The 14,935-nt window shown below is 56.2% G+C and overlaps 1 protein-coding gene across 2 annotated transcripts in view; it reads left to right on the forward strand.

Annotated features, from left to right (window-relative positions):
• GRIK3 (glutamate ionotropic receptor kainate type subunit 3) overlaps window positions 1-14,935 on the forward strand; it is a 196,611-nt gene that overhangs the window by 134,063 nt on the left and 47,613 nt on the right. For both annotated transcript variants that reach the window (XR_001516150.1, XM_015572874.1), the window contains exons 4-7: window positions 1,057-1,238; window positions 3,568-3,621; window positions 10,226-10,399; window positions 10,924-11,067. Coding sequence is in view for 1 of the 2 variants with exons in the window: in XM_015572874.1 (XP_015428360.1) it covers window positions 1,057-1,238; window positions 3,568-3,621; window positions 10,226-10,399; window positions 10,924-11,067 (554 nt within the window). In the remaining variant the exon portion in view is untranslated. The remainder of the gene's footprint in view (window positions 1-1,056; window positions 1,239-3,567; window positions 3,622-10,225; window positions 10,400-10,923; window positions 11,068-14,935) is intronic.

Below are 14,935 nucleotides of genomic sequence, written 5' to 3' on the forward strand. Positions count from 1 at the left end.
AAGAAACTAATTAGACCCATGCAAGCCATTTGTCTCTAGGAAGTGACATTTAGTTTTCCCTGGAAGTCCCCAGATTAAGTGGTTTTGCAAAATGCTCAGGTGGAGGATGGATTTTTCAGTGTGGGGAGAGAAAAACTAAGTCAAGCTAATTATGGAAATTTCTGTTGATGCCATTTCAGTGCCAGGCCCTGGGCTAGGGGCTGTGGGGACCCAGCCCCTCATGTTAAAGACTTTGGGGCAGGACCAGAGGCATGAGATGAGTCCAGAGGAGGCCAGTTTTGAGGGAAAGGCCACTGAGCTGGGGGAGGGGAGATCTTGTCTGGACAGAACAGTAGGGGTAGGCTTCATGGAGGAGGTGGGTGCATTGAGCTTGGAAGGATGGGTTAGGTTTACCAAGGAGTCTGCCCTTGGGGGTAGGGGTGAGAGTGGGGACTGGGCACAGACACCACCTGGACCTACCCTGTCCCACTGTTGGTACAGTTGAGTGTGGAGCTGCCATTTTTGCCTGCATCCTGGAACAGGTTGCTAAGTGTGTTTAAGAGAATTATGCCCCGTGCCTCACCATGTCGCAGGGAGCAGGGGATGAAGATGGGGTGGCGTCTGGTTCAGGCTCCATAAGTCTCTACATCCATTCTGGATTGGAAAGGAGCAGGTGGGCATGGTCAGTGAGAATCTGTTGTCCATGCCACTTTTGAATCCACATATGTGTATATATATCTGTGTGCACACATGTTTATCTACATGTATACACATATATTATCAGCCCAAGCATATGCCCTGTCTGTATCAACATGCTTATAAGCATATGTTCGTATGTGTACATACATTTGTGTGCATGTGCAGGTGTGTACAGTTGAGTGCCCATCTCTGTCTGAGGTGCTAGTGCCTGTGTCTGGGCATGTGTGGCTATGACCATGCTCATGCACGTACCTCTGGGAGCCACGAGTCCCTGTCTGCAGACCTGTGGCCACAGGCATGTATATGAACGTGAGCCTGCAATGCCTGTTGCTGTGTATGCGTGTGCACACATGTCTTTTGTGCCCCGTGGTCTCTCAGGGCTCATCCGACTGCAGGAGCTCATCATGGCCCCTTCGAGATACAACATCCGCCTGAAGATCCGCCAGCTGCCCCTGGACTCTGACGACTCACGCCCGCTGCTCAAGGAGATGAAGCGAGGCCGGGAATTCCGCATCATCTTCGACTGCAGCCACACCATGGCTGCCCAGATCCTCAAGCAGGTGCGTGAGCGCTGGCCAGGGGATGGCTACCCCCTTCCCCAACACTCCTTCCCCAAATACAGGCGTGATATCAGCCAGATCGCAGTTTGACCCCCAGTCTGCCTCTTGCTGGCTGTATGGGCCGCTCTGAGCTGCTGTTTCACCAGCAGCAAAATGGACGCAGGGGTCTTTACGTCCGACTTGGTGTGAGGATGGACTGTGACGATGGATGAGGAGCCACAGGGTGGCACATGAAGGGTCCAGAGTAAATGCTGCTTTCCGGGCCACCTCTGTGCCGGTGGGAGGCCCGGGCTGCAGCGAGGGGCCTGAAGCCTCACCGGACAGAACCCTTCAGGAAGCACCGAGACCTCGGGTCTCGGGAACAGCCCCCAGAGCGCCTCACTGCCTCTTCCCGAGACTGATCCCCATAGCCCGGCATTGGTGTTGCTCTCCCATAACTAGGTTTATCGAGGCTCCTCCAACCGTCTGCTCAGCTCTGCAGTGACGGTGGGGAGGAGATTGGCTCCCAGTCCTGCATGGGCGCCTGGTGCTGGACACAGCCCGGTGTGGCATGCTGGGAAGGAGAGCCAAGCTCTGCCAGACCTCCAAAGAAAGAAACACAAGTTGCCCATAACCCCTCTGAGGGTGCCCCAGGGACACCAAAACACTCTGATTGGAGCCAGTGCTTTGTGGAAAGGGCAATGATGGGGTCCCAGAAAGCATCCCTGGTGATTACAGGACATATTCTGGAGGTTCTGACACATGACGCCTCGACAGGCAGTGGGGAGGGAGGAGACACGGAGGACAGGGGGAGGAGGTGCTGAGCAGGGCCTGGGAGTAGTTCAAGGACTGGGCTGGGGGCCTACATGCCACCCTTCCGTTGGGCCCACAGGGGTGCTCAAGCGAATGGCCGCCTCTGCCTTCCCCTGAGGAGGCCCCACCCCAGCCTCCTTCACCTGGTGGTGAAAAAGCTCATTGGAGAATCTGAATCTTTCTCCTGCCCAGAGCAAGCGGCCTGGTCATCCCCTCCTCTGTGGGTGGAGCGAGTGGTCCCTGCCGCACAGGGTCATGGAGGGTTCAGCGAGATGAGGTAGGGAAGGGCTCATCCCGGTGCCGTCTCATGGTCAGCACTGGTGGGGGCATCTTTAAAGCCGCCGTCTAGGAGACACCACTCCCCAGAAGCCCCTTAACCCCCACTCTCCCAGCCATCTGTGCCCAGGGCGCCCCTTCTCCTCCCGGAGTGTGCAGCAATAATGACAGTTGTGACTTTGGTTTACCAAGGAGTCACTCTGAGCCAATACCCATAGCTCCTCCGCCTGTTCCGCCACCCTGGGAAGTGGGGTCGGTTGTTGTACCCAGTACACAGGTGAGGAAACTGAGGCTCCCAGGAAGGCCGTGGGCCCTCGGTCACCCAGCCTGCATGTCCAAACTCACTCCCAGGTCCGTCCAGCTTGAAAACGTCTGTAATTTAAAATGAAGATTCTGGGCTCCGCTGAGCACTGAGCTAAACAAAGATAAGCGTGGCTGCCCACTGAGGACTTCTCAGAGCCTTTACCCTGTGGGTGTGGGTTGTACATCCCTAAGAGGGGGCGAGCGTGGGTGGCATTTTCTAAGTGGACTTGACCAGTGACCGTCTTCGCTCAGGGCACTTTGTGGGCCAGCAGCCCGAAGCGCTCCATAGAAAATGCATTACGATCATTAGTGTTATAGATCACAGGCTTCTCATAAAATACATGCAATGTATATACTGTAGACTTCACAGTGGCGTGGAGTCATTCCACAGCAGCCACGTGGCCTGCTCTGTGGTCAGCCCTTCCTGGGAGGAGGAGGAGTAGCAGGAGGAGAAGGAGGAGGAGAAGGAGGAAGAGGAGGAGGGGGAGGGGGAGGATGACAACAGACCCTCCTCCGGGGCCAGCAGGGCTGCTGGTGGCGGGGCACCTGGACACCTCTCTCCAGAGTTGTGGTGCTGGCCTCAGCCGAGGGCAGTCAGGGCACTTGAAAAGGTGTCTTGGATCATGTGCCGGCCCAGAGATGCTTCCCACAAAGACAGACCACCAGGCCCCGCCCCGCCTGTGGAATCTGGAATCTTTAGAGAGTGTGGCCCGAGAGTGTGCATTTTAATCTGGCCCTGGTGGCTTTGCTGCTCACTCCCGGGTGAAATCCACCGCTGTCTGCCAGCCAGTCATGCTTACGGTGTGGAGGGGTCTCAGGGAATATCACTCCGGTGGCCAGCCTCCCCCAGGCCATGGCCAGGCTGTCCCCTGCCCAGTCCTCTCCCCGGGGGTCGGGGGTTGGGGGGGGGGTGCTGCTCAGGTGTCCCTGAAGGTGCTGACGTTCTGCTTCCCCACAGGCCATGGCCATGGGCATGATGACCGAGTACTACCACTTCATATTCACCACTCTGGTAACGTACCTCTGGGCCCTGGCGTGGGTCGGGGTGGGGCTCCCTCGGAACAAGGTCAGCCCAGTGCAGCTCGAGGAGGTCCAGGCTGGAGCTGCCTTGCTAAGGCTGTAGGTGTGGCCCCAGGTGAGGGTACAAAGATGTCTCAGTGGCCCGCCCACTTGGAGAAGTGACATTACATGGAGAAGTGACATTACATTTGACGAAGGGGGGCGGGGGCTCTAGAACCTGCCAGCGTGAACAGAAACCCCTCTGCTTATTGGCCGTGAGACTCTGGGAAAGTCATCTAACCTCCCTGCCTCAGTTTCTTCCTCTGCAAAATGGGCATAGTAATGGCTTCTACCTCCAAGGATGGTTGTGAGGACCCAGTGAGTTAATAAAGTAAATCTGAGAGCAGTGCCGGGCATGAAAGAGCTAGAGGAATGCTAGCTCTCATTATGCTGACCCTCAGCTCCTAGCCCACCCTTCCCCACGCAGGTCTCAGGCCTCTAGAAATGACAAGCATGGCCACTTTGGATTCCTATAGCAACCATGCCAGAGTCTGCCCGCGCACTGTCAGCCAGGCCAGCCCACCTGCGGGCTCCAGATGGGTCCTGTCCAAACTCTGAGAACATTTAGGGCCATTTAAACCCATTAGGATAATTAGCTGTGGTCTGAGATCAGCAGAATAAAGCGATCCCTGTGCCAAAGGGGCACCAACACCCAGACACCCGGCCTTGGGTGCAGACGCCTTCTGACCTTACGGGCTTGGGATGGACTCTCCCACCCAGCCCAGGTCTGGGGTGAGGGACAGCGCTCTCACCACCCTGCTGCTGGAACAAGCTCACGCAGTCTGCATCCGCCTTGCCGCCACAGCCCGGCGGGCCTCCCACTGCGCTCCTTCATCCATCCAGCACCCGGCCTGCGCTCAGCTGAGTAGCTCAAGATGACTGGCACTGAGGCCCTGCCCTCAAGGAGCTCCCATCCTGTCCGGTCTGTGCCTCTATGTCCAGCTCAAAGAGCAGGCCTGTGCCATCACAGGCCTGGACAGATGCCCGTGGGGCACAGTGGAAAGAGATGCCCGATGCTGAGGGCCTAGTGGGAGGTGGAAAATGTGATGCAGGCTTTACTGGAAAGGAGATGCTAGAACTGGGCCTCGAAGGATCAGTGGGAGTTTACCAAGGAAAAGCAGGAAGGGTATGCCACATAGAGGGAACGGCATAGGCAAAGGCTAAGGGGCAGATTAGCTCCTCAGTGGAGTGCTGGAGCTGGCGCGCTCTGGCTGATTGAGAGAGCTGACTGTGTTCATCTCTTCCCAACTCCACGCTTAGTAATATCACATAGACGGCTTGAAATTGGCCATTGTGGGAGCATTCATACTACGGAAGTTGGCAAAAGCTACAAGTAAGGGTTTTTTACCCCCTCTCCCCTGAGAGCTGGTTATTAAGCATTTACCAGCACACCACTCTTGTCACCCTCCCTCCACCCCCACCCACTGCACCCCATACCTAAGGCAGAGGCCTGGAGCCATTCTGCTCCTTCTGATCTGTAGCTCAGACCCGGGGACCTGCCAGGGTGGTGTAAGGATAAGGGAACCCCCAAGCTGGTGGCTGAGAACAGGCACCTTCTTCCCCTAGTCCCTGGATTCCATGCCCCATTCACCTCTATACGTCCAGTGCCCACATAGCGCCTGGTACATACTAGGTGCTCACGAAAGTCTGAATGAATGACTACAATACCAAGTAGCAAGTAAGCAGTGAAATTATCAATATCTCCATCACAACAACAGTTAAGACCTGGACTCTGGGGCCAGTCTGTCTGCCTGAGTTATAATTGAGATTCTTTCGTTTCACCTCTCTGTGCCTCGTTTCCCCTGCTATGAAAGTACGCAGTCACAGTACTGCCCATAGGATGGCTATGCTGAGCATTCAATACGTTGACATCAGTAAAGCACTTAGAAAAGTGCTTGGCATTTAGTCTCCTGTATGAGTTAAATCAATTAATTAAATAAAACTCCTGCTTATGTTTTCTGTGTACTCAGCATACTTCATCTCATCCAAATCCAATTCTTCCAGGGAGGTCTGGCTCCCCCAGTTTTACAGAAACATAGAAACTGAGGCTCAGGGAGGTCGCTCAGCGAGAAAGGGGTGGAGCAAGGATAGTTTCCAGCTGGGAGTGCCCAGCTCCATGCGCTCCGCTGAAGCCTGTGAGCTGAGAGCCTGCAGGAATGTTGCCCGGCCTCTGGCGGGCTCGGATTCCACGTGGCTGGCTGTGATGGTCCAGGCCTGATGATTGACACTAATAGGAGTAACGGAGCCTCCACAAATCCCAGCAGCACCCACACGTCACAGGTTCCCGAGCCCTTTCTCCACATCACTGATTTCCCTTTTCACAGAGCAGAGTTTGCGCTCCCTGTTGATTGATGGGAAAACCTGGGACCAGAGAGGTTGAGTGATCTGCCCAGAATCTCACAGCAAATCAGTGACAGAGGCCTGGGCTCCTGACTTCCGGTCTAGCCCATGGCTGTTCCACCCACTGCCCCTCCTCCCCACGCCCCTCTGAGAGCTCAGGAGAACAGACCGCGCCAGGGAGGCACAGCCCCCCGCTGTACAAATAGTTCTGCAGTGGAGTATGTCGGGGAGAGGGGAGCTTCCAGGGTGTCTCCCAGCAGCCCCCCACGTGCCAGGGCATCGGCTGTGTCCCCTGGGTCCTCTCCCCCTGCCCGTGCCCTGCTTCCAGCTCCAACTCCAGGACCCTCCTTGCAGCCCTGTTGGATGAAGTGTTGCCCTGGTGGCTCCGCCTCTGCCCAGCGGTCAGTCATGGCTGTATCGGAACAGCAGTGGCACTTGGCATATATCCCCTTCCCGTTAGAAAACCCATGTCACCAGCTCTGCATCTCTAAAAAAAAACCTCCCAACTTGCTTCTCCCCCGCAGAAGACGGTTCAATTACCCCAGCTGCCATTATCTGTCCCAGCCAGCTTTGAGGCATTCCCAGATAACCCCGCGTTCACCAGCCCCAGCTGAGCCCCTGGTACATGGCATGTGGAGGTAAAAGCCTGGAGGTGAAGAAAGAATTATAATAAATTAATAGATAAGCAATCACAATTAATGCCACTTCCCTGCAATAACAGTTATATCACGGGGAAGATATTTTCATCTGTCGTTCCTTAAGGCGATGTTTTCCGAGCTTCAGCTTCCACCCAGTCAGACCCATGGGGTGCTAATGAATTAGCCTATTATGTTATGCTGAATGTTTCTAAAAGGTCCCTCGTCGATACTGAATTCAGTGTGTCAACATTTGGCACGGAGAACAGCAACTTTTTGCCAAGCAGCAAGGTTGTGCACGGTTCGCTGTGTACAGCACTTGGGGTCTCAGCCTGGGGCAGTTTGGATCCAAACGTTGGAGCTGGACAGAGAGGCCTCTTTACCAGTGTCCTGTTGTCCCTGCCTGCGGGTCACAGGGAAGGCACATTTGGTGCCCCGAGCCCCACAGCACTTTGCAGCTAAGCCCAGGCTTGAGGGGACAGGAGGAAGGTGACCCCAGCACTGCAGCTCCCTCGTGCCCCCTCCCAGCCTCTGTGTAGGCATCACCAGGACGAAGGCTGCAGCTGGAGACCGGAAGAGCTGTTGTCACCAGCACGCCAGCAGCCACCGGAGCCAGAGATGCACCCTTTCCATGGGGTCCAGCTGTCCTCTGGTTCTAGAGGAGGGAGGACCAGTCACAGAGACCCCCGGCAGGCTAGTGCTCTGGCATCATTCAGGCCTTACTGTCAGGTCCACACTGAATTGGACAAGACACAGGCTGAGCCTGTGCAGGGGCAGAGCGAGGAGGGCGCCCCCTGGGGGCAGAGCTCAGCTTCTCTTCCGTGGCCCCAGCAGTTCAGCTCTGGCCCCAGACTTGCAGACACCCCTTGCAAAACAAAATCCCTCCATCTTCCTGACCCACTTCCTTCAAAAGTGGTTCAGGTAAGATCTCTTGTTTCTGAAGCAAGCCCCTGGATGGTCTCGTCCTCCACCCCAGTGACTTACCAAACCACGCCTAACGTCCGGCCCCAGAGGGGCTCCCCCGAGAGGAGGATGGGAAGCACTAGTCTCTCCACCTCGGGCTCTTCCCAGTGATGATTTGTTCCCCGGAGAGGTGTGAATCTTACTTCCACTTCGGTTGACAAGAGTATTTGGCTCAAGGGCTCATTGGGGAGACAGACATAGACAGTTGTTTTCAGTGGGGTGACATCCAGAGGCCCCAGGAGAAGAGCAGCAGCACCTCTGACCTGCCTGACCGTATGTGTGTAGAGGAGCAGTCAGGGAGGCCAATAGGAAGCTACCAGTGCGATGCCCCCGAACACAGAGTCGGGAGAAGTGCTAACAATCAGCTCTCACAGCCACAGCCAGGGTGAGCCAGCTCCATCACGCCCTGGGGACAGACCTGGGTACACATTCTGTTCGCCTTTTTGAGCTTTATGACCTTAGGAAGCTCCCCTCACCCCTCTGGACTTGTTTCCTCATCGTATAGAGGGAATACTATTGAGTGCCCACTTCACAGGTGACTGTGGAGATTCACTGACAGCCCGGCCAGCGTGGATCAGTGGTTGAGTGTCAATCTATGGACCAGGAGGTCATGGTTCCATTCCCAGTCAGGGCACATGCCCAAGTTACCAGCTTGATCCCCAGTGTGGGGTGTGCAGGAGGCAGCCAATCGATGATTCTCATCATTGGTGGTTCTATCTCTCTCTCCCTCTCCCTTCCTCTCTGAAATCAATAAAAATATACTTTTTTAAAATATTTTTAAAAAGATTTGATGATATACTCCAGTGCAGGACTGAGCATAGTGAGCACCCTCCATTTTCACGGATATAAAGGCCATATGGACACCCTCTGGCCAGTTCAGTCGCCATCTCCCATCTGTTCAACACCCTGCATCCTGCTCCAACCCAGCCCCTTCCCCAGCCCCCATCCTGGCCTAGAATCAGGGCCATATTTGTTTCAGCAAAGCTGGGACTACACTGTCTAAGCCTCTCCCCTGCTCCCTAAACCTTCCAAGAGGAAATTAACACAATGCCTTCCAGAAAGAGGCCATTGGCGAGGGGGGGGGGCGGGGCAGACAGAATGAGTTTAGCATCGATTAGGAAGATCTCAGAGACCCTAGGCAGCCAGCACAGTGTGAGAGCTGCTCCGTGGCTCTGAGTTGTATCACTCATCGTCTTCCCTGAGCCATCATCCCCTTAACCAGAGCTGGGGCCGTGACGGGGCTGGGTGCTCCCCCCGATGTCTGTACCACGGAGAGGCTTGGCCAGGGTCCCAACCACCCTCCCAGCATGGGATGGAGCGACTAAGCCCGAGGACCCACGAGCGAGGACAGCGAGGGGAGAGTGTGGGGAAGAATAGACAGTAGATGAGGAGGAGCTCAGACAATGACCTTTAGACTCGGTTTGCCCACCAGTGGGATGGGACCAACCTCGAGTGTCAAAGTCTATTTTTTCAAACAGTTAAAAACACAGACTATGGAATGAAACATGTGGCAAAGATGGAATCCACTTGTTAACAAGGGCAGCAGGAGGATGGCAATGTTGGCTCAAAGAGCATGTGAGGGGCTGAGTGCTTAGGTACTTGATGAGAAAAAACAGAATACGGCTGCTAGGTTAGATACAAAACGGATTAACGTCCTGCAGGGCCATAAAACCACAACCGTGGCGATGATCCTTTTTATGGACAGAAACCTACAAGTGAACCCAGAGTCTGGGCCTTGAACCAGTAGCTGAGAGTGAAGGCAACCCCAGGTGTGTTCGGGAGAATCACACAATCCCAGGGGGCAATAAACCATGTTTCCATGCTGCTCTCCTGCCTTATTTCCAAGTTTGGGGTAAGTTTTTGCTCTGAGAACAGAGTACTGCTCTGCTCCTCATGCTACCACCCCCCAAACACCTCCTCTTTTCAGCTAAACACCCGACTTCTCCCTCTGTGTCTACACCCTCTTCCCGGAGCTGGGCTGCCCCATGCGTTCAGGCCTGTTTTCCTGGCCCTTAGGCGAGGGCCTGCCCATGCACCTGGACGTGACCTGGCCCCCAGACAGACAGGCTGGCCACCCTCACTGCTCCCAGGAGGCAGGGGTGAGGATGGAGCCTGTGCTGTGGGGGGCCGGGGAGAGAAGAGGGCAAGGGCAGCTGTACCCTGAGTCCCCGGCAGGAGACTTTTAAAATACTCTCCTTTGGGGAATAAAATCCTTCCTTCAGCCTCACTCAGGGTAACGTGGAGGTACCCGGACCCAGCAGCACGAAGTGGGCCTCCCCGTGGGAGGAAATGACCATCCTGACTGTCATCAGCTATTTTTGGAGGTCGGGCATTGGGCCTGAACAGCTGCACCACATCCTATAAAGGAGGCAGATGAAGAAATAGTCAGAGCGGCTTGCTCGAGACCCAGCAGTGAACACGTGGGGTTGGCCACCAGGCAGACAGGTTCCTGTCGACTCCAAGTACAGTGCTCCCATGGGGCCCCCTCACCCCTGGCCTCCCCTCCCCGGGCCCTGCAGGGAGCTGCAGCGAGGGCTCTGGGGGGCAGCAGGGAGCATGGGCAGTGGGCTGGAGCTCACGGTGGACACACCTTTATTTCCACGAACCTCTCTCTGTCAGGATCTTTATGCGCTAGACCTGGAGCCCTACCGCTACTCGGGGGTGAATCTGACAGGGTTCCGGATCCTCAATGTGGACAACCCCCATGTCTCGGCCATCGTGGAGAAGTGGTCCATGGAGCGGCTACAGGCAGCCCCCCGGGCCGAGTCCGGGCTGCTGGATGGAGTGATGATGGTACAGCAGCAGGGGGGCTAGACCCAGGCTCCCCTTTCCCTTCGTCTTTCTCCCTCCCTCGTTTTCTTCCTCCTTCTCATCCCTCCTTCCACCTCTCCCCTCCCTGTTTCTCACTTCCCTCCTACCAATCCCCTTCTTAGGTCAGCAGGACCTTAGGCTAGGGGCCAGGACACAGGGAGCCAGACAGAGTCCATTCCAAGGTTGGGAGTACAGACAGGTCAACAGCTGGTGACAGAGCTGGAATAAGCCCAGTGGGTCCTAGGTGTGACCAGCAGAGGCTGGGGAGGAGGCGGGAAGGAGGTGGTGCGGGGGACAAGACAGCAGCAGGGCATGGGGATGGGGCAGAGGGACTGCTCAGAGCTGCAAGGGTGTCAGGTGTCTGCAGAGCAGCAGAGTCACCCAAGCCTGGCCTCTCACCAGGCGCCCCCGTGTGCCCTGGGGAGGGGGGAGGGGGGAGGAGATAAGGCAAGGGGAGTGGAGAACTCGGAAGCTGTTCTCAGGCAGGCCCTGCACCCTCCCTCCAGACCGACGCCGCCTTGCTGTATGATGCCGTGCACATCGTGTCCGTGTGCTACCAGCGGGCACCCCAGATGACCGTGAATTCCCTGCAGTGCCACCGGCACAAGGCGTGGCGCTTCGGCGGCCGCTTCATGAATTTCATCAAGGAGGTAAGTGCCCCCCACACCCCGACCAGGGCCATCTTCCCGGAGGTTGTTGGTGCTAAGAGTGGTCAAGGGCCCAGGTTTGGGAGTCAGGTTCAATGTTCAATCCACCTGAACTTGGGCAAGTTGCCTTACATCTTAGAGCCTCAGTTTCCTTGAGTGAAAATAGCCATGACAGGACCAATCTTACAGGGTGACGGAGAGGCTGTCCTTGGCACATAGTAGGCGCTCAGTGTGTGGGCAGCATTGTCAGCAGGACACAGCACGGGCTTCACGTACTACAGGTGAGGGGCTTTACCTCTGGCTGTGTGATCTTGGGCAAACGCAGGACCCGTGCTGGGCCATGGTTGTCTCATCTGTACAGCGCGGTACAGAGATGAAAGGTGACCATGTGGAAGGTGCTCCGTGCAGTGCAAAGGCAGAGGAGGCTCGGTGAATAGCAGTCAGCCCCACACACTCCTCTGTACGTCACGGGCCCACCAGCCAACTTCCCAGCCAGGGTCCCCATCGGGACCAGCTCTCCTGGCACCACGGCAACTGTGGAGAAGGCCCATCCATGGAGCTGACTCCAGGGAACCAGAGAGCAGAAGCCTGTCCTGCTGCTGAGAAGGCGGCCTGGAAACACACGGGGCCTGCTTTAAGCTCCAAGGACTCTCTCCAGCACCGCTGTCCTGTGAACGGTGGAGGGCCGTTTATTGTTCCCATTTTACAGATGGGGGAAGCTGAGGTCTGGGCTTGCACCCTGGCTCCATCCCAACTGGCTAAGTGACTTTGGCTGAGATGACCAACTCTTGGATCCTCAGTTTCCTCGGCTGTGTCCTGAAGATAGTAAGAAAGTCTACCACAAAGCGTTGTTGGGAAGACAATGGAAAGCTGCGCACAGAGCCCCCAGGCGGGGCCCAGTCAGGTCCCAGTATACGGTAGATGAAGAAGGTTTCGGGGGGGCGAGGTCTGGGCAGGGAGCTCCTGGGTCAGAGAGAGTGACCGTGTCCAGGGCAACAGCATGTGCACTTAGGGCTGTGGCTCTGTATAGACCATCCCTTTGTAGCAACCACAATGGACCAGAAATGAAGCCAGCTGCCTTGGGAGTTCATTTATTCAACAGATACCTGTGTGGCCTGCGGGGTGCCAGGCAGAGAGCTGAAGCAGATGAGCCCAGCGCTCTCAGAGCTCGCACCCAGGCAGACGTCCAGCACATCATCGCGTTCATGCCTGTATCCCTGCCCCAGGAGGAAGGCAGCGCTGTGAGGGCGAAGAGCGAAGGAAGCCACCACCCTCCTCAGTGGGCGGGGCTGCTTTCCCGGAGGCCCTTCCCTCCCTCCCTCCTGTGACTGCTTGGGATGAGGCCAGTGACAGCTCTTCCTGCATTTCAGAATGACGCTTACAGGAACGGGGATGAGACACAGGCTGGAGGGTTTGACGCGTGTGCCTGTGGAGTTTGTCTCTTCCCAGCTGTGTGGCTTTAGACAAGTTCCTAGACGTCTCCAAGCGTCAGTCCCGTCACCTGGCAAACACCTTGTCAGAGTCGTTACGAAGGAGCATGGGAGGCCTTGATGCCAGTTCCCTCGCTCCTGGAAGGGAGTCCAGTGTCCGCTGTTTTGGTACAAGAGGACCACAGTGGGCCCTTCTCATTCATCCCCTCAAAAGCAGAGGAAGTTTGATGGGCCACTGCCCTGAGCAAGGCCTGGCTGGCCCAGGCGATCATCGGCTTGTTCTCAGGACTCTCTGAGGGCTGACTCCTACCTCCCAGGCCTCCTTCCTCAGCAGGCCTCCAGCTAAGTAGCCACAGGCCAGTGTGTGATCTGCTGACTCGGGCCACCACCCTGGGACCCTTAGGAACCGTACCAAAGTGGCTTTGAAGCTTAACCACTTTTGGGCTGTGTGACCTCAGACAAGCTACTGAACCTCTCTGTGCCTCAGGTTCTCGTCTGTACAATGGAGATAATACCCGGGTGGTTGTAGGATTAAGTGAGTTACGTGTGTGTGAAGCCAGGACACCGCCTGGCATAGAGCAGTGCTGGACAGATTGCCTGCTATGACTATTGCTTCTACCATCACGACTGTCAGTGCTATAGCTTCTTGTCTCCTCATGGGTTTTTAGCTAACGAGGATCTCCAAGCCTCATAGTTTCAGGGACACCCCCCCCCCAACTCTGTTCACCCTCACTCCTTGGGATGCTTGAGGCTCAGTGGTAAAGCCCAGATGGGAGCAGAATGGCCACTGTCCACACATAGCAAGGGGAGCCCCCTTCTCCCTCCAGGGGCTGGCAGGCCCAGGGAGGTGTCCCCGGCCCCCGTTTCCTGGCCCCGGCCCAGTGAACGGCCCCGCCACTCACATCCCTTTACAGAGCCCTTTCAGAAGCATCTCTATCTTACCTGAGGTGTGGAGACCGAGGTCCAGGGCAGCCTCGGGCTGGCCCATGGTCCCACAGCTGGTCACGACCAGGCAGGTGCCCTGCCGGAGCCCAGCACAGTCTATCCTTGGACCATTTCCAAGTTGCCCGCCTCCCCATCTGACTGCATGACAGTAAATCATTTTAAAGACTTGGCATTTCCGAGAGGAGCTGGAAAATGCCAGGCCGGAGTTCAGAGCGTGTGAAGCATCTTTCATTTAGCGAGTCCGGAGCCTCGGCTGGAAGGGGTGGGGGGGAAGGGCTGCGAAATGTCACGGGGAGGAGCTGCCCGTGGCTCCCTGCCCAGGCCCTGCCCCTGCCCACCGCCCGCAGACAGGCAGTGCACCTGCTGGCACTTAATCCCTCTGGAGCTGACAAGGGGGAAGGCTCCCTCCACATGCAGGTTTGAAGGCACCTGCTGTGATTTCCCCGGGGGCCCGGAGGAAGCCTGAGGGGTGGGCGCCCGCTGGGCCGAGTGGGAGGCGGAGGGACTGGGGAGCTGGCCTGAGCCTCCCCTCGAGGTCAGACACGGTGGTCTTCTCCTTTTCTGACGCATCTCTAATCTCCATCCCCAGCCCCCTCCGGCTCCCTGGGCTCCATAAATCTCCCGTTCGCCCTGGCAGCGACGACCCATGCCCTCCAGCTCTGCCCCTGCCCCTGCAGCGGGCATCTGCACCACCATTGCTTGGGGCCTGCACAGCTCAGTCCCTCTTTGAGCCTCAGTGCCCATGACTTTAAAATGGGGGCAGGGGTGACACCCACCTGGCAGGATGGCGATGAGAACAGAACGAGCTCATGCAGAGATCAGTCCTCTGAGACGGTTTCTACTGAGGCCTCGGGCCTTAGCCCAGGGCACCCCCTGCCCCGCAGCCAAGGGCCAGCCCTAGTGGAGCTCCCACAAGGAAGCAACAAGGAGAAGTTATAGTATATACCACTTAGTCAGGACTGCATACAGTAGCCCCCCCTTATCTGCAGGGGATACGGTCCAAAACCCCTCCCCAGAGGATGCCTGAAACCGCAGACAGGATCGAGCCTACATGTACTATGCTTTCCCTATACATACTGTGATAAAGTTTAATTTGTAAATTAGGCAGTGTCATGGTAGAAGATTCGTTCTTACCATAGATCTTAGCAAACTCAGCATATAATTTTTTCCTTTCCTTAATAAGTTGAGAATGTTCACCATGTCACTTAGAGGAAGCCCTTGCCGCTTCTCTTTGGCATATCGGAATTCCCAGCATCAGCAACGCTACTCTTGCACTTTGGGGCCATTAGTAAGTAAAATAGGGTGCACTGCGGAGGCTTGACAGTAGATCTGATAACTCAGACCGCTGCTAAGTGACTAACAGGCGGGGAGTGTACACAGTGCGGATACGCTGAAGAAAGGGAGGATTTCAGGATGCTACTCAGAATGATGAGCAATTAAAAACATATGCATTGCTGCCCTAGCTGGTTTTTCTCAATGGATAGAGCATCAGCCTG

Source organism: Myotis davidii, unplaced genomic scaffold (genome assembly GCF_000327345.1).
Source record: "Myotis davidii unplaced genomic scaffold, ASM32734v1 scaffold88, whole genome shotgun sequence".
NCBI classification, from domain to species: Eukaryota; Metazoa; Chordata; class Mammalia; order Chiroptera; family Vespertilionidae; genus Myotis; species Myotis davidii.